Source organism: Haplochromis burtoni, unplaced genomic scaffold (genome assembly GCF_018398535.1).
Source record: "Haplochromis burtoni strain Fernald_Lab_line unplaced genomic scaffold, NCSU_Asbu1 Contig_749, whole genome shotgun sequence".
NCBI lineage: Eukaryota > Metazoa > Chordata > Actinopteri > Cichliformes > Cichlidae > Haplochromis > Haplochromis burtoni.
Window position 1 is genome coordinate 81,887 of NW_024583110.1, and position 19,824 is coordinate 101,710.

The window sequence follows — 19,824 nt, forward strand, 5'->3', positions numbered from 1 at the left end:
AAGAAGAAGTCAAGTGGGGCAGAGAGGTTGAAAACACCTAAGAAATAAGATAAATTGTTATTTCCATAGCCCTTTTACACACAATGAAACACATAAACATAGAACCACAAAAGACCTGCAACATACCTGAGTGGTGAATGCATTGCGATCTGTCTGTCTAGTGGATTGAGGAATTTCCCTGCGAATCCTGTTGACTGTGCCGAGGATGGTGGTTTTCCGTCTAAGAAGTTTTTGTGCCAGTGAAAGCGATGTGAAAAAATTGTCCGTGGTAACATTTCTGCCCTTGTCTAGGAATGGTTCCATCAGCCTCATTACGACATTTTCAGAAAGTCTCTCCCCAGTGGGACGACTGGGGTCCTTGCCAAGATATGGGAAGACATTGCAAATGTACTTGGATTTTAGGTCGCAAGCCACCCAAAACTTGATCCCAAACTTGTCAGGTTTACTTGCAATATACTGCAGGAAACAGCACCGAGTCTTTGATGGGAAAAGCTGTTCATCAATGGTGATATGTAGACCAGGGTTGTAGCACGTGATGCAGTTGGTGACAAATGATCCCCACACACTGGAAATTGCAGCAAACTTGTCAGTCTTTGCTCGATCACAGCGGGTGGACTTGTCATCAAAGCGTAGGTGTTGCATGATGTCTTGGAAGCGGTTTCGTGCCATAGTTCCAATTATCTGTGGGTTTCCCAGGTTTGCTGACCAGCAGTCATTTACAGATGGAACCCTGTAAACCCCCCGCAAGATCACAATTGCAATAAATGCCATTAGTTCAGGGAGGTCCATGAACCAATGAACATGCTCCGTTTGCCGTGCATGTTGAATAGTCCATTCTTGAATGCTACGAAGCATGTCAAGAGTGATGAAACACAGGAAGCTCTGAAGGCGACTCGAGATACTTCTCCTGGCCTTAGCCGTTGGCTCTCCATCTGCAGCGTACGCTTCTATTGGGGTGAAAGGGAGACAGGTCCCCACATGTTCTTCACGCCACACTGTGCCATCTTTCGCTGTCTCAGTCCCCAAACAAGGTCTCTTTTTCGGTGGAGAAGCAGTCTCCTCATCTGCAGTGTGAACAAATTCAAATTGTGAGCAAAATGGGAAGGTCAAACAAAATCACAAATGCATGCATAGATACTAATTATAATTCCAGTATCTCCTCCTCTGTATCAGAATAATGTCTGAAATATCTTACTTACTAACTACATCCACTTACTTGTTTGAAATGAAAAAGGAAATAACATGAAATGAAACTAACCGGAAGACTGATCAGACAGCTCTGAGTCCGAATCCGGCTGAACTGCTAGGTCTTCTCCATCCGAGTCACAAGGGTCGACTTCCGTCAGGATCATTTCCAAGGCCTGCTGAGTGGTGAGTCTTCTCTGCATTTTCTTTCCTTGGAGAGGAGGTCCGTACACCAGAGGATTCTTCAGGGCGATGAATTTTCTTTCCTTGGAGAGGAGGTCCGTACACCAGAGGTTTCTTCAGGGCGATGAATTTTCTTTCCTTGGAGAGGAGGTCCGTACACCAGAGGACTGAGACAGCGAAAGATGGCACAGTGTGGCGTGAAGAACATGTGGGGACCTGTCTCCCTTTCACCCCAATAGAAGCGTACGCTGCAGATGGAGAGCCAACGGCTAAGGCCAGGAGAAGTATCTCGAGTCGCCTTCAGAGCTTCCTGTGTTTCATCACTCTTGACATGCTTCGTAGCATTCAAGAATGGACTATTCAACATGCACGGCAAACGGAGCATGTTCATTGGTTCATGGACCTCCCTGAACTAATGGCATTTATTGCAATTGTGATCTTGCGGGGGGTTTACAGGGTTCCATCTGTAAATGACTGCGCCAGCACCTGTTCCTTTGCGGACATTACTCCCTGGAACCTCGTGTCAGGTCAAACACAACTGCAAGAACAATCATGCCACTGTGCGATGTGTTCACTGCAAAAGATACACATGTGGTAAATGCAGACTACAGATACCATGGCAGTGCCAGGATTGTGAGTGATTGCTGGAAATGTTGAATTGTTTGTACTCACTCACTTTTTATTATTATTTGTAAATATGTGTACAAATGGTTGGTTTTTTGTACTGTTTTTATCAATAAATCTTAGCAACAAAGGACATATACCCATGTGTGATTTCTCCCTAAGATGGCAAACTTAGATGGCCCTCAATCACACTCCCCTCCCTCCAGAATTCCCAGATAACGACTCAACGACCCAATTTACATATGAATGACTAGACAATTTAGCTTCCACTTGGCTGAAGCTAAAGCCATAGTTTTCAGGATGGACAGATACCCTCTTGGTCAGGTCCGCTGGTTCATTTTCCTTCAGCAGTGCATTAATTTTCCGAGCTGCCTCAAAACGAGTAGCTAGAGCACAAAGGAGGAAACAAAAAGACATTACAACAATCCCCTCATTACTCCACAGGTGTTTTTTTTTTAAATCACCAGACTATGTCCTGTTTTCAGGTAATTGCAGTAATGAATGTTATTTTTTACTCCTGACTAAAAACACAACCGAACACTGGAATGGTTCTTCGACCTGTGTGAAAGAGAGAGCTAACAAAGAAAAGAGAACATTTGTATATGGGATAGAGAAAGAGAAGAAGAAGACAGCAGTAACAGTGTCTAGTTTTGTGTTGAGTTGTGATTCACATAGTGCATTTAGCAAAAAAACAAACAATTCCTATTTCACAGAATTTCCATCCATGTGAAACATAAAATATACAACTATTCAACATCTAAAAGCAACCATCTCATTAGTCAGGGGTTAGGGTTAAAAGGAGTAGGAGCCACGTTTAGGAGATTTACTGTGTTAATATGTAAACCTTTACTTAGAGCAGAGTAAAGACGAGTGATAAAATACAAAACTGTTGCGACTTTATGTAATGTATACTTAATGTATATTAAGTAAACATGTAGTACAGTCTTCAGCTCCCTGGAAAAACGAAGTAAGCACATGACTTTAAAGAGTGAATTCAGTTTTTCTTTAGAGAACTACTTTCAAGTAGAGAAGGACATTCTACATTTCAAATCATTAACAATTACTTACCAGAGACAAAAACAACAGTGCCCCTGTAGTGTGGCCACCCTCCTCGCTGTTTCTTCCCATGGCGCCATTCAATAACTGCCGAGTAAGTGGAAATGGGATTCCCATGTTGGTCCATCTTGGAGTCATCATACCCCCGTATGTTAACAGTTTTTACTTCACTAAGCTTTCCATAGTCCTTCCCTTCACTCCACTGCACCACTGCAAACTTCCTCTCCTCGTGTTCTGTAGTAAATGAAGGGGGGAGGAAAAAAAGAATTGCTATTTCCTAGCTAGAATGCTACGGGCTATATGCTAATAAAGGCTTTTTCTTATCAAAAAATATTCTATTTGACATGGTTTCTATAGGCATACTTTTACCATTTGAACCATTTTAATGCCACCAAGTGCTATGTCGCATGCATAATTCTCTGAAGAGAGCATTTCCACGTTGGTCACTTGTTTCTATGTGACCCATAAAACATCAAACCACTTTTAGCAAGCTATAAGCTTAAGCTAAGTCATTCAAATTCGAAAACATTTAGGCGACTTACCTCTGATATTAGTTTTATTTGTCTCCGTAGTCTCCATCTTTGCAAGACACACTTTATTTTAGACCGATTTCCCGCTTGTTGTTAAATTACGTAAGGAAGCCGTTACCTGATGAGGACCGTGTGAGGTCTCGCGGTGAAAGCTGGCCACCTGTACGCTGCAGCATGGCCCGCCCTACTTTGCCTTTGATTGGTGTATCCTCATATTTGACCGTACACTTAACCAATCATGGCACTCACAGCTGAAAACAAATTTTTGAGTTCATGCTCTACGTCAGTATTTTCTCTATTTGGTGGTAGAATATGTTTTTCACAGATTATAGACTATACTGACATTCCAACTGAGTTTTGAAACTTAAGAGACAGCGATGCCGAAAAGAAAACATTATAGATCTGACACAAGTGAAATAGACTGGATGCGGAAAAACGTTCCTTCACGTACTTTGACCAGATGGAAAAAACGGTATGTGCACCTTTGCCAATATGTTAATACAGTTGTCAGTTTCTGTCATTGTTATGAAAGCTACAAGAATTTATTAATTTCTTTAGAAAAATCGACAGAGCTTTGACTGACATCGGACAGCACAACACACAACAACAAGTAAGTGAATGTATATCGTTAATGTCTTATCAGCTACCATAGTAGCACTTGATACAAAGTGTTTGGGTTTTAATACTTTGGTTAAGTGGAACATTTCAGTTCTAATTTGACACCCATAACTTGGCTTATATTTTTGTGTTGTGTGTACTAAGTAGGTTAACAAACGAATAATTCCATACACTTACATAGATATTTATTTTAAATGATAAGTTATGCAACATAATTTATTGTGTTTGCCAAATGACTGATAAATTCTGTTTAGGTTAGTTATGATAAGAAAATGCAAAGTATTTGAGAATCTAGACTATATTCATAATGTTTCTGCATTGAAAGTAATCTGAAGTGCTACTTAAGTAATTGTGAGATGATAAATATAATTTTAAAAAATGTAGTTTTTTACAACCTCTTTCATTGTGTTTATTTAAAGGTCAATAAAAACATTAAGAATAATAACAATCACAATAATAACAACATGGAAATCTCATCCCGACTGTTTTCAGCGGAGCTGTGAAAAATGTATCTTAAACAAGTTGTTCATTTGTATCATTTCAAGGACAATGGTGAAGATGACAGCCAGAGAGAAGGAACTTTCACAGTTCCAATGGTAAATAAAAATACATTATTATAGTCTCTCTCTCTCTCTCTTTCTCTCTCCTTTTAAAAGCAACATACAGAAAAAAGGCCACAATAAAGCATTACTTTCATTCTTATGTCTCTTCTACGCTACTCCATCACATTGTAAAAGTGAAAAGTACAGCTCACCATTAAGCTGTTTAAATATGTCAGTGACAGACTTACTACTTGTTCTGGAATATATCATTCGGATATTTAATTCATATATATATTCAATACTTGGGTTGTATTCCTCACAGGAAAGTGAAGATGCTGCCCAAAGAGATGAGCAGATACCAGAACCACAAACAGTGTCACTGGTAAGAAACAAATGCAAGATGTGTTCCCTTTCTATGGCTCTCTTTTCTTTAAAGAGTAGTTAATTTGAATACTTCTCAGGGAAACAATGAAGATGCCACCCAAAGACGGGAGGAAAGAATAGAAATGGTCACAATGGTGCAGGTAAGACTTGCGGTTAATTGCATTTTTAACTATGACAAACGTCGCTATGACTGCTGTTTATGTTGTAAATGCAGTTTTGCAAAAAAAAAAAAAAAAGAAAAACAAGGCTACATATGAAAACAAGTGAAACCTGCTCAAATATAACACAATTCTTTTTCAACCATTCAGGAGAACGCCCCTGAAGCAGGAGTTGATGTGAACTGCTCCAGTGGACTAACAGAAAATCAAAGCATCATGTCAATCCTCTCCTTTGCTTTGAGACACAACACTACAGGTGTATTAATGGAGGACTTGCTGAAACTGCTCAAGTTACATTCTGCTGGGACTACTGTAGTTCCATCAAGCAGGTATTTTCTGGAGAAACCCTTCGCTGATATTACAAACCAGTTTAAACGACATCATTACTGTAGAGTTTGTACTAAGTACATTGGGTCTTCACAATCTTTGGAGGAAACACTTAATTGTGTGTCATGTTCTTCATTCACAACAGTGAAAGCCAGTTTAGAGGAAGGTAACCTTTTTATTAGTATACCATTAAAAGATCAGCTAAAAGACATTCTTGAGAACCACAATGTGCATGATCTATGTTTCAGAGGTGATCCCAGTGGTAGCCGTGTAATAAAGGACATATGTGATGGCAGCTTGTATCAGACCTTAAAGTCTACCAGTAAAGATGATTTTCTGTCCCTCACTTTTAATTGTGATGGTGTACCAGTTTTTCAGTCTTCCAAATTTAGTATTTGGCCAATATTGTGTTGCATTAATGAGATACCACCGGAGAGTAGAGACAAACATGTACTTCTATGTGCTTTATGGTTTGGATCCAAAAAGCCAGACATGTCCTGCTTCTTTAAACCATTTGTCGAGGAGTATGCAAATCTTTCTCAAGTTGGTTTTGAGTGGCAAGATGCTAACAATCAGGCACGGAGACACATGAAAGTACACACATTGTGCTGTGTGTGTGATGTTGTAGCAAGACCATGGTTACAGAATTTCAAACAATTTAATGGTGAATATGGCTGTGAAGTTTGCCTTCATCCTGGGATGCAAACAAGGAAAGGGAATGGAAACACAAGGATTTACGCATGTCCTGATGAAAAGCCAAGTGACAGAAATCATAAAACCACAGTAGAAATAGGACAAATAGCTGAAAGACAAGGGAAGACTATTTTGGGGATAAAGGGCTCATCTCCTCTTGCAGATTTGCCATTGTTTGATTTTATCAATGGAATGGTCCCTGACTACATGCACTGTGTACTGCTTGGTGTGTGCAGATACATGGCATCTTTATGGATGGATTCTAAAAACACTTCTCAGCCATGGTACATTGGTGTACAAACAGCAAGCATAGACAAACACCTCTTGTCTAGTAAACCTCCAGGTATCGTCGCTCGAGTTCCAAGATCTTTAACTGAACGCAAATTCTGGAAAGCTCATGAGTGGCAGCATTGGCTTTTGTACTATAGCTTGCCAGTTCTGAAAGGCACACTGCCACAGAAGTATCACTGTCATTGGGCATTACTGGTAGAAGGGATAAGCATTATCTTGGGATACGAATTAAATACTGAACTGATAAGCCACGCACACGACGCATTAGTGTACTTTGTTGGAGGTGTACAATCTCTGTATGGAAAACAGCACATGACATTCAATGTTCATTCATTGTTGCATTTGAGTAAAAGTGTTGTGCAATGGGGTCCTTTATGGGCTCACTCAGCCTTTATGTTTGAAAGTTTCAATGGGTACGTCTTGAAACAAATAAAAAATAGTCAAGCTGTACCACAACAAATATGCAAACGAGTGGCAGTCCCCCGTGCCTTTCCTCGTTTAGCTAAGCAGTTCTTAACAAATGCAGCTGCAGAAGTTAAACAGTTCTGCAATGAAATGAGACAAGGAACCCAGCATGTCAAGAAACATGAAAAGTTTACTCAGGTGACTGCCCTTGGTTCACCAAATGTAAGACAAATATCTCTGAGAGATCAAGCTGCTCTCCACCCAGTTAGAGAGGTTCCCACAAACTCTGTGGTGAGTTACTACAAGAGAATTTCTGTGAATGGAGACATTGTTCACGGTTACACATACAGCAAAACAAAGAAACAATTATGTGGTGCTTTTAAAAAATGGAAGTATTTTTGCAGTCTCACACTTTGTTGAAATGGATAGTCATTGTTTATATGCTATAGGAAAATATGGTAATTGCACAGTGCAAAAGTTAGCCAGAGGTTCTCTTATCAGAACTCAGCTGAGCTATATGTCAACTGTTCACTTTCCCACAGGCTTTTACAAAGCCATAAATGCTACTCAGATAGTTAGGCCATGTATGTACATACAGTGTCCAGACTCTACTTCAATTGTATGTCAGCTACTGAATACATACAGTACTATTGTAAATAATTTAATCTTAAATCTTATTGTAAATGATTCTAAATGTGAAGGTGGAGCTACTGATTATGGGGTTGATTATGGGAGAGATTCAAAGGCTTTCAATTGTGTCAAATGTCATTCTAATTAAGAGTGAAATGTGCAGCTAACACGGTCTAAAGCCATAGCGGTTCATAAAGGTGGCGTATTCACGCTGTCCTTTCTGAACAGCGTCTTTATTGAAATATGGGTTTCTGACTTGGGGGAAAAAAATAATTCTGTCAAAACATTTTGCAATGCATGTTCACAACATTTATGTATTTCAATGTAATTCCATTAAGCTAGTGGTGTGGTGTTTAAATGGTCCTTAAAGCACTGTCATAATGAATCTGGGTCATGTAAAAAGACAAAAATGTAATATATATAATATGTATTTTATCTACATCTTTGTGTAATCTGCTGATTCTGTGCAAAATTAAAAATATTTCTACAATATGAATATTGTCTAATATCTTTTCCATCTATATAGAATACATTTGAGATGTATTTTGAATATTTACTGTGTTGATTTAATCATTTGTCAAACTTATTGTAAAAGTTTGTTCTTTAACTGTCAATGCAATAACGGGAAAAAACATTATTTGAAAGTCAGGAATAGGATGCCTAGTTTTGCAAAAATGCTAAACAAAGAAATAGCATTTTTACACAAATGAATGAAAAGCATTTTTATCAATCCCAGAGGGAAATTCTAATGTAGGGTTTTATTTAATCACATGTTCAAAGCAAACTTCTCGTAAATTTGTGGCTTTCCCCCACATCTTATTGTCATTCAATGTTAATTGTTAGTTGTTTCCTCTTTGTGATAACACAAGTAAATCTTTTGTTCTCTATAAAAAACTTACAATAGTTTAGTTTCACTCATGACTGTCTAACTCATATAAGTATGATATTACATTTTTCTGCTTAGGACAATATATGTCGGGTTAATGTCATATATTTTTTTAAGTATCAAAAACATGCAAGTTTCATTTATATAATTTTTTAAGGGATCTTATATGTATTTTCACTCTTGTATATTTTTCATACAAGTTTCACACAAGACAGATAAAAACCTTACAAGATTTATATATATCTTTTCCATATGGGTGGGTTGCCGTATTTTGGAGTATGTTGAAATTTACCCAAAATGCACAGATGCAGAGGGGCAGACTTTAAAAATAAAAGGTGAGGCATTTTATTTTGAGCTGAAACAAATTCTCTGCACAAAAGTACAAAATAAATAAGTCCAAAATAAAACTTTAGGGAAACCAGTTTCCAGTTTCATAAAAAACAGTTTCATTTCTTCAATAATTCCAATAATAATATTAATTATTGGACAAAAATGCTTAAAGACATAAAAACTTTGCTTTAATGTTACTAGTGCATTATTAGATCTAATATCAATATAATGAATGTAAAGTTTTATTATAAAAGGCAAACATATTACAAATGACTTTATATAGGCTGTCTATATGGTAATCAGCTACACTGTTAAAAAAAACATCCTAAAAAACAGTAATATTCCGGCAAAATAATACCGTAAAATAACAAAATAACTTTATCATAAAAATACGGTTATCTTCAGTAATGAAAATACAGTTTGTTGCCCTAATTTTACATGGGATTTTGCCTTTTACAAATGTTTTTAAACATTAAATTAGGAACATTTTAATGTGATCAAACAATGAAATTACCTATAAACAAGGTCAATGAATACAGCAATATGAATAATAATGCTTAAATTTACAGAAATATACAGTTAATGTTATTTACACCAACTGCTATTTGATGTAAAAAAAGTTTTTTTATTGTATTTGATGTAACACTACAGTATACAACAAAAAATAATTTGTTTTCTCTTTCAAAACGTGTCAAAAACTTGTCAAAAAACTAGATATTGGATTTAAAATTACAATTTACTGTTGATTCTAGATAATATCACGTATAAATTTAGTTTCTAAGTGTAATCTAACATAGATTTCGTGAATATTTACTGGACTTCCAATTTGAATTAAGTGTGCTCCCTGTAAGATTGTTGGTTTTATCTGTAACAAAACATCCAAAGAACCCTTATTAAACAAAACCCCTGATTAGAATTACATCAAGATTATGTTAATTCTTGATCATATGTTGTGTATGAGCAGTTTTTACATGTTGATTTTACTTATAAGACATGAGACATGATTTCAATCATTAACATGGATTTTATTGACAAAAAGATAACCCTTCCTGGAACAATCCAAGAACAACTAACACTTATGCATGAACAAAGGCACATAGAAAAGAAAATCCAATTCAAACGCACATTTGAGCCCAAAAGAAGGGCACACTATCGGAGGACAGAGTGACAGAGAAGCCTGTCAGCAGACAGTAACATACTAAGTGGCTAGCAGTAATGCTAGCTAAATGTGAATAGGATCTGCAGCCTATATTTCACTTTTCCCGTATCAAGCGGGCCACCCGTGCTGTTGACATTGACCATGAACCAGAGACCAGTGCTACTGAACAGCAGATTATGTTATCCTCAGGATAAAAATAAGAACTTTTTATGCTCTCCACTCATAGTCCGCAATTTTGGTGATCAATGTCAGAACCTTTGGATTGACTGCAAAGTTTTTCTTAGATGTGTTCCGCTCCAGTTTTGGGTTTATCTTAATGAAATGAATGAAAAACAACAACTTCATTAAGAAACTGAGGACTGGACTGTATGTTTTTTACATCTGCAATAAATCTAAATGTAGATTGAGCTTGCTTTCGAGTGCGTGTTTAGACATACAGGTCATTGTGGAACAGAAGGGTGGTGCAAAGATGTTTGGTTAACCTGTGAGTCTTCCAAATATTGTTTCAGGGTAGTGAAACATCTGTAAACATCTACTACTCAAAGGTCTCTTTCTATAACTTGACATGAGCATGAATCAAGGATATTTCAGAGACAGCCATCTGAAATGCAAATATTAGTTATTTGTTGATTTATCAATCTACAAATCATCTCAACACTCAAGCATTGCGCAGTCTTATGCGTTTTAGCTGCAAATGAAAGGAGATCTGATGATTTGATTTGGATTGCATAACTTTAGATTTCACTGTCTCATCATTCTTATGTTTCAATGCATAAAATTGACTGGTGCCGCCTTACCGTTGCAAGGATTCCAAGGGTGCTGCCTGGGCTACTGGATAAGAAATGTTCATGCAGTAGAGCCAAACATCAGGATAAGTGCGTCGCTGAAGATAGTGATATGGCCATTCACAATGGTCTGGTCCACAGATAACATGAAGTCCTCGGCTGCCAAAGTAGAGTTTCCTGTTGCGTACATGAACAAGAGACAAGGGGACAAAAAACAAGTCCACACATGACTCAAACAACTAACAGCAATGTTACAACTGATTTATATCAATTAGATACACTGGCATGCAGTTTGGGCCCCCCAGTCAACTGCAAGGTGTCCAAACTTTTGCTGTGGGCCCTTTCCTTTTCTGTTTTTAAAAAAATTAAAAATATGAAAATGATTTTGATTTAAAATTAAATGTCATCTGAAACTTTATGCCATTTGGAAATTATTTTATCTTCCACTTGCTTATCTGTTCATATGAACTAAAATTTTGACCATGGGTGCCCAAACATAATAATAATAATAACTTTATTTATAAAGCGCTTTCAAACAAAGTGCTGTACAACTGTTTAAAACTAAAGAGATTTAAAAGCAATACATAGCAATACACGTAAAAGACACAATACAAGTTAAAAACAGTAAGAATTTAAAAACTAAAAGCCATAGAATTAAGACTTGTAAGATAAGGTGAACAAATGTGTCTTCAGCTTAGTTTTAAAAACCTCCACGGAGCATACCTGCCTAACATCTTGAGGGAGGGTGTTCCACAGAAACGGGGCACGAAAAGAAAAAGCACGCTCTCCAATTGTCTTTTTTCTGGCTCTAGGAACCTTTAGAAGGCCAGAGTCCTGAGATCGGAGAGCACGGGATGGAACGTAAAGATGTAAAAGGTCGGAGAGGTATGAAGGTGCCAGTCCGTTTAAAGCCTTGTAGATGAGCAGCAGGACCTTAAAATCTGCTCGAACCTGACAAGGTAGCCAATGCAGAGATCTCAGATCAGGGCTAATGTGCTCAAATTTCCCAGTTCTTGTTAAAATGCGAGCAGCTGCATTTTGCACCATCTGTAGACCTCTAAAACTTTTCTTTGGTAGCCCAGAAAGAAGAGCATTACAATAATCAATACGTGAGGACACAAATGCATGGACGAGAACCTCTGCAGTGTCGCTTGACAAAACTTGTCTGATTCTGGCTATGTTCCTCAAATGATAAAAGGCAGTCTTTGTTATCTCTTTTACATGAGACTCGAAAGAGAGCACCACGTCAAACCACATGGCCAAGTTTTTTACCTTGTCCCTACAATTTATGACACTGTCATCAATTCTCAAGATGAAATTTTGGGACAAGTGCTGAAATTTGTGTGGCCCAATGACCATCAACTCTGTCTTATCAGTATTTAGGAGCAAGAAATTATCCGATAACCAGCCCTTAATTGCAGATAGACAAGATTCTAGATAAGAGACTTCAGCACAATTTCCAATGGTTAAAGGAACATAAAGCTGCAGGTCATCAGCGTAACAATGAAAGGTTACATTAAAAGAACGTAAAAGAACACCAAGAGGCAGCAGGTACATAGAAAACAGCAATGGTCCAAGTACAGAGCCCTGAGGGACCCCATGCCCCACTGCACAGGTCTCAGAGAGATCATTTTTAAAACTAACAGTCTGATCTCAGCCACGATAAAACATTTTCTGTAATTCCAATAAAATGTTCAAGCCTATCTAATAAAATGCAGTGATCCACAGTGTCAAATGCAGCACTTAGATCCAGCAGTAATAAAACTGAAGTGTGATCATTGTCTGCATTTACCAGCAGATCATTTACCACTTTGACTAAAGCTGTTTCTATGGAGAGATTTGGTCTAAAAGCAGACTGAAATGGTTCAAACAGATTGCTTGTTGACAAATGCTCAGTGAGCTGCTTAAAAACCACTTTTTCAAAGATTTTAGATAAAAAAGACAGATGTGAGATAGGTCTATAGTTTACGACCATATCAACATCCAGTCCAGGCTTTTTCAAGATTGGCACTACCACAGCTGATTTAAAACATTCAGGAAAGACTCCGGTCGTCAGTGAAGTATTTAAAAGAAACAGGATGTAGGGTCCTAATGCTGACCACAGTTCCTTTGTAGCCCAGGCTGGTAGAGGATCCAAAGAACAGGTTGTACATCGAGCTGCTTTTACAACCTTAGTTAATCCATACAGGGAAATGACCTCGAACTCAGAAAATAGTTTATCAGCACCAACAGGCAAAGCAGCCGAGTAGTCTAATGAAAAGCTTGAGGAGGGAGTAATCTGATTCCTAAGTGTTTCAGCCCTGTCTCTGAAAAACATAAGAAAGTCATGAGCTGTCAAATTTGAACAGCAGAGAGTTGAGTTACTCTCTGTTGCGACACTGTGTTGAATAAGAGTTTTGAGTTATGTTTATGACTCATGATGAGATTTGAGAAATAATTTGCTTTCGCTGCCGACATCGCTGATTGAAAAGAAGACTGAGTCCTTCCAAGCCTGGAGAAATACTTCTAGTCTGGAAGATCTCCAGTGACGCTTTGCTTTTCTACAATTTCTTCTCAAGTTCAAGAGCTCCTCATTTAGCCAAGGCATAGGGTTCCTTTGTTGACATTTCGACTTCTTTACGGGAGCAACAGAGTCCAGTAGTTCAAGAAGTGTATTATTAAGGTTCACAGTCAAGGTGTCCACACATAACTCCTGGGTAAAAATAGGGTCCAACACATCAGGTAGATGTAATTTAACTCCAAGCAATGCTTCGGGGCTAATATAACGAGATGATCTGAGGGGCAATCTTCCCCTTGCAGAAGCTGGAGATTTAGGGATTAAAATATCAAATAAAATTGCTGAGTGGTCTAAGATAGGTAAAACACAATTTTCAGTCATTGATACATTCAGTCCATAACCCAACACAAGGTCTAGGGTGTGGCCCTTACGTGTTGGCCCAGACACAAATTGTGTGAAGTTTAGGGAATCAATTACATTTAAGAAATCTTTGACCAGGGGTTTATCCTCACAACACAGATGAATATTAAAGTCCCCCACTATAAGAATCCTTTCGTAGTGAGCGATAAAACATGTCAAGAAGTCTGAAAATTCCGAAATAAACAAGTCATTATATTTAGGTGGGCGATAGATGACAATAATTAGAACCACAGGACAGCTTAAAGTCAGGAGTTGGGACTCAAATGAGGTAAAAACACCAGGACTTTGTATCTGTTTGAATTTAAAACAGTCTTTGATGATAGAGGCTACCCCGCCTCCCCTCCTAGACAACCTGGGGGAGCTGAAAAAGCTGGCATCGGAGGGGCAAAGTTCCAGCAAGGGTGCCACTTCACCAACACGCAGCCATGTCTCAGTTAGGAGCATGATGTCCAGGATATGAGTATCAAAAAAGTCCCGAAGAACATGAGTTTTATTTGATACAGATCTTGCATTTAAGAGAGCTAATTTAACTCTCTTTCCATCCGTGGTAGCAGGCAGTAATTGTAGGTTGTTTATATTTGCTCCACCTCCCCTCATATCCCGTCGGCATGGCGACCAATAAAGCAGCCTCGGGTGAGCGTGCTCCGATGACGTAGGGTAAACAGGAAGAAGGCAGCGCTGTTTGAGGCCAAAATAAAATCCTAAACAGCCAGGGTCACCGATGGTAAGAACCCGCCGCATCCGAGTTCTAACCCGAACACGCTTCCCAGAGCGTGTTCCGCGCATTCGTCCACTTCTCCAGCGCTTCCGTTTCGAAGGATTCCACGGGGGATCACAGCGATGCAGTTCCCCTGGTACCGACGCCAGAGGCGGCGGGAGTCTTCCACATCGCTCGCTAACGCTGGGAAACTTCAGCAGTGAGTCATGGATATTAAGCAGCGTCTGTCGCTCATACACCAACAAAGAGTGGGTTTTTAAAACTAGCAGAGACACCACTAAGAACACAAAACATAAATATTGCAGAACCGAGAGACGGCGTGCCATGACACCCGGCGCCATCTTCTCTTGGGTGGTATTTATTCATTTACATTAAAGCACCACAACTGCAACAGGCGTAATCTTTTGACATCCTTAAATGCAGTACAATACTCAGCTTACTGATTAAATTTGAGAACTCACGCCACTAATCTGCAAAGGAAGAAAAAAAACCTTATAAATCATGAAACCTGCCAAAATCCAAATACATGTCTGCAATGTACGTTTATATGTAGTCAAATAATTCACCTCAGCTGCTTTAGTCTAATTCCGCTCCACAAAATAAAATAAAATATTTGGCTTATCATTTACATGTCCATTACATTTTACAGGGCAAAGCTAGCACAGTGGGCTACTTTTATTTCCCTCACTTTATCATGCAGCTCATCTTGGTGCGCACAACCTCTCTACAGGAGTGCAGGTGTGCCGCTAGAGTGGAACAGCTCGCCTATTAGCTCTTAAGTTGCATACTTAATTTCACATTAAGACAAATGCATCAGTGGCAGCTGCCGTTGTGGCCCCCCTAATGGGTATTAGTGGTGTAGAAACTATCCGCGTGGCAACTGCTGTGTTTACACGGTCACAGAAAGCTGGCAGCTAACAAATTAGCAAACAACAACTCTGCTAGCCAGCAAGCTAGCCGCTGGTCTAACTACACCTTATACTGACAGACGACGTGCTTTGCCTTCATAGCTAGGGATTCCATGCCTTTCACTGTCTCAGTAAACTACGAGCCATAGTGGTCAAGCAATGCCAAGTTGATTCAACTAAGCTGAGTTTGATATACTGCATGGATGATCTTTCACCATCCTCTCTCTTCCACCACACTTTCCACAGCCATACACGCGACCTTGTGGTTGTTAGTTCAAATTCCTCATGTCATTATGTGTCCAACATCCAATGGCATGTCACATTGTTTTCATGACCACGCCGTCTCACCCCAGGTGCAGAGGCCTATTTCTGTTCAGGAATGTTGTGAATACTTTGAGAATTATTAATTGCAATTCCTACCTCTACATTAATTTTTTTAAATATATAATTAACACAGCGTGGCCGTGCAATGTTTTACATGTGTTTTTAGTTTTTATTCCTATTAATTATATTTTCACTTTTTACCTCTGAATTATTGAAACAGAGCTAGATGACATTTTAAGCAAAATTCTAATTCAAATACTCCTTTAATTATTAATTGTTCTCATTAATTTTTAGACAATTTCATATATTTTTCCATAGTTTTACATTTGAATTTAACAGTTCAATCTTTCAAATAACAGACAAATATTTGTGAAAGTATGATACATTTGTGAATGCATTTTAACAATCTAAATATACATATGTACAGAAAAATATATTTAAAAAACAAGAAAATTATGTCTTATTACATTTACAGTGGTTTTATGTTATTTTACATTTGACATGTAAAATCATAGTCTATTTATGTAAATTTAATGATATTGCATAAAAACAGTAGAAAACTGTAAAATACACAGTAAAATACTTTGATATTACACTTTTTTTTACAGTGTAGATATTAGATTTTTCAGATTTAGTTTTGGAAGTTTTTAAATTTAGACTATAGATGGTTACAGGACAAAATAAGCCACCATGGCTAGCGCTAAACTGGATGCAGACCTGATCTAGTCTGAATGAAGCCATGCAAGTGCACTCAGACACAATTTGCTGCTTGGTTCCAGAGCCTACGATTTCTTCAGGCGAATCCAGTTCCGGGTTTGTCACAGCCCCTCTGTCCTCCCTGACTGACTTCACCAGCATTTATTTTTGTTTGCCTGCTGTTAATGTCCATGAGCAAGACCCATTCTGGGTTTCTACCTCTGAAGTTACAGACCCGTGTTAATCAACGCACCTGCCTGCAATGATTTCATCTGTACCCACTACTTGAGGTAGAGCCTGTCTGGCATGCTTTGCTGGAACATTGAACTTAAGTTAGTAAAGCCCCAGCTCCTTAGTTTAAAAATATAGAACTTGTTTCTTCTCCCTGTATTGACTTGTTTCAGAAATAAAGCTGCATTTTCTGTTAGAGTCTGCATTTAGGTCCAATCCTGCCTGCCACACAGAGTTGATGACAGTTTCTTGCTTTGTACAGATCTTCCCTGGATTCCCCTCCCTGGAGTATTTCGTGAGCCTGCCAGAGCTGAGTAAGTGTTTTTGGATATTTGGACCCCCTTCTCCCTGGAGCCCTGCCACTTCTGTGTATATATATATATCACGTTGGTGTTCACTGTAAATAAATGCACTTGGCTTGACCTCCCAGAATCCTGCTCTCAGAGTCCTCTCAGCCAAGTGTTCGTGACAGAACGTTCCAGCCAGAAATGGACTCAGTGGATTCAGACCCAGGACAACCTGCACTCACTGCTCAGTAAGCGCAACTCAGCTGATATGAGCAGATGCTCTACCGTGTGACCAGCGAGCTCAGCCATGACCCAACCGATGGTCCGTGTGAGTATTTTTTTTCCATAGAGGCAGTGGTTCCACCTCTGGGTGGAGTCGCCGCATTCCAGCGTGTAGTCTACAACTGTTGGCAATTAAGCCACCAGTACTTAAGACTAGCACTCACAACTAGGGAGGGGTATTGTTTAGGTTTTATCCGATACCGGTGCCAAACCGGTACTTTTGAAATGGTGCTTGTGCTTAAACGGTGCTCAAACCGGTGCTTAAAGAATGGAGAACACAAGATTGGTCCAAAAACCTCTCATGTTCAGCTGTTTTTTTGTAAAAAGATAACAATGTTAGCCTTTTCTGCAGCTATGGGGCATATATGGTATCACTCTTAGCTGGAAGCAGTGCTTAAACAATGGAAAACACAAACTTTGTCCAAAAACCGCTCATGTTTAACTGTTTTCCACTTTTTCTTTGGTCATTTTAGCCTTTTTGGCCAGGGTGAAGGGAGTATCTGCCATCAAACAAGAAGACAGCCGCATATAGCTATGATGGTGTTTGCTAGTTCACCTTACATGCATTAATTTAATAATGCAATAATTACTTCCGAAAAGAAAACCTAATTTCTGCCGTTCAACAGGCTTCTGAACAAATTTAAACTTTTTAAAATTATACAAAATGCAAAACGCCGTGTCTCTAATAAAGCCGCTGTAACTTCAGAGGTAATGTTCATAAGTTGATTAATGGTTTTCTTTCGTTTGTGATCTACTGCGGAATATTTTTATAAAATCCCAGGCCAGGAAAATCACCTTCATGTTTTATCTTCAGCTACTTTGACACAAAGGCATCTGCTGTGATGCTCACACCTTTGATAAAGTCTGGAAAGTGTCAGCTTCCTTTTTATAGATACAAAAACATGTAAATGTACTGATCTGAATTATAATATTTCTGACTGTCTGAGGCAAATCAAATTGAATGGAATCATGAATCGAATCGATTCAGGACCTTGTGAATCGGAATAGAATCGATTCTAGAAATCAGTGACGATACCCAGCCCTAGTAATCACACACCTAAGGCTCATTACCTGGTGGCCTACTGGCCACTATTTAAGATGGTGGCTCAGTGTGTCTCTTGGCTGGATAGTAGTATTGACCAACATTAGTGTAACCGCAGCTTTAGTAGATCTCTTGTGCTTGAGTGTAGCGAGTGGTGGTAATTCTTCCATTTGTTTGTATATAGATTTCCCTCAATATGTTCCTGGACATTATATGTGTGCTCCCGGTATATCACGAGTTGGCTGAAGGTTTTAGGAAAGACCTTGATTTCTATATTTGCCTCCACATAGACCGTATGATTGTGCAATAGATCTGCTCCCTGGTGCTCCCTTGCTCCTTGAACATAATTGCATGGAGAGATACATTAATGAAGCATTAGCTGCTAGCATAATTTGATCCTGGTCCTCTCAGGGTTTGGGTTCACAAAGGGGTAAATCTTTGAGTCAACGTGTTGATTTCTGGGGTCTCAACTCAATCACTTTGAAAAAACAAATGCCCTTGCTTACATCAGTTTTTAAAATTTTATAGGGGGCCACCATCTTACTAAGCTTGACCTGTGTAACATATACCATTTGGTAAGAATAAAGTAGGGGGACAAAGGGAAGACAGCTTTCAATACTCACCTCAGCCATTTTGAATATTTGATCATGCCATTTGGACTAACAAACTCCCCAGCAGTGTTTCAGGCCAGGGGTCATGACAGGGTTGACCCACTGCGACTGATTTAGGTGATTTTCAATGGAAAAATATCTTAGTGTTCAGACTTTGAATGTTTTAAATGTTATATCACATCATTTAATTACTGAATTCAACTTCCAACCTCTTATAACAGGGAAAGTCATCAGTGATTGATCATAAAATAAATGTTAAGAAACTCACAGTCTGATACTGTGGACATGAATGCAACTGTCAGAAAGAGGGAGAAAATGCAGATTTTATTTTGAGCTAATTATCAATCCATGATGTAATCACCGTCTCAGTCCTAATATATCGACAACTGAATGACTGTAAAAGTGGTTATAAATTCACAGATAACTGGGATTTGAGTTTTGTAAAACCATAAACTTCTGCAGATTAGACTTGAATTAAATTCTCTTTCTGGAATGAATGACCACTTTCCCTCAACTAAGCGTTAACAAACTCAAAGTTTTAAGCTAAACCTTCTTCCTGGCCCAGCAGAGCTTTCTATTGTCATGTGATGGTAGAGCGAGTAGGGATGGGTATCGAAACCCGGTTCTTGTTGAGAACCGGTTCCCACTGTTTCAATTCCTTGGAATTGTTTCCCATTTTTGCAAACGATTCCCTTATCGATTCCAGTTGCCCCGAATGACGTCACCATGTTGCGGAGCGTCATTTACCTGGCAGGAAACACGGCGCCTACGCAGCTCAAACGCTCAAAAGTTTGGTTATACTTTACGAGAATGGATGACAACAGGGCAACTTGCAAAATAGATATTTCATTTAAGGGAGGAAACACTACGAATATGCAAAAAACACACAATGACCTTAAATCAATGTCGTGTTTTTAATTCCGCTCCGGACTCGTGAATCTCAACCCAGTACCAGCGGTAACGTTTGCACGTCCTCTCCCGTTAATGCGGCAGGTAAATAATCAACTAACAGTGCATATTAT

General features: G+C 38.8%; 1 protein-coding gene across 1 annotated transcript; it reads right to left on the reverse strand.

Moving 5' to 3' along the window:
* Window positions 1-32: 32 nt before the first annotated feature.
* Window positions 33-1,529, reverse strand: LOC121812713. Its single transcript, XM_042215540.1, has 2 exons — window positions 1,259-1,529; window positions 33-1,064 (listed from the first exon to the last, which is right to left on the reverse strand). The coding sequence occupies exons 1-2, from the start codon at window positions 1,386-1,388 to the stop codon at window positions 58-60; spliced, it is 1,137 nt and encodes a 378-aa protein (XP_042071474.1). The 5' UTR covers window positions 1,389-1,529; the 3' UTR covers window positions 33-57.
* Between the last annotated feature and the right edge of the window lie 18,295 nt (window positions 1,530-19,824).

Coding starts and splice junctions, on each gene's coding strand:
- LOC121812713 (XM_042215540.1), bottom strand. CDS start 1,388: ATGCAGAGAAGACTCACCACTCAGCAGGCCTTGGAAATGATCCTGACG. Junction 1,065..1,258: donor GCTGTCTGATCAGTCTTCCG/GTTAGTTTCATT, acceptor TTCACACTGCAG/ATGAGGAGACTGCTTCTCCA.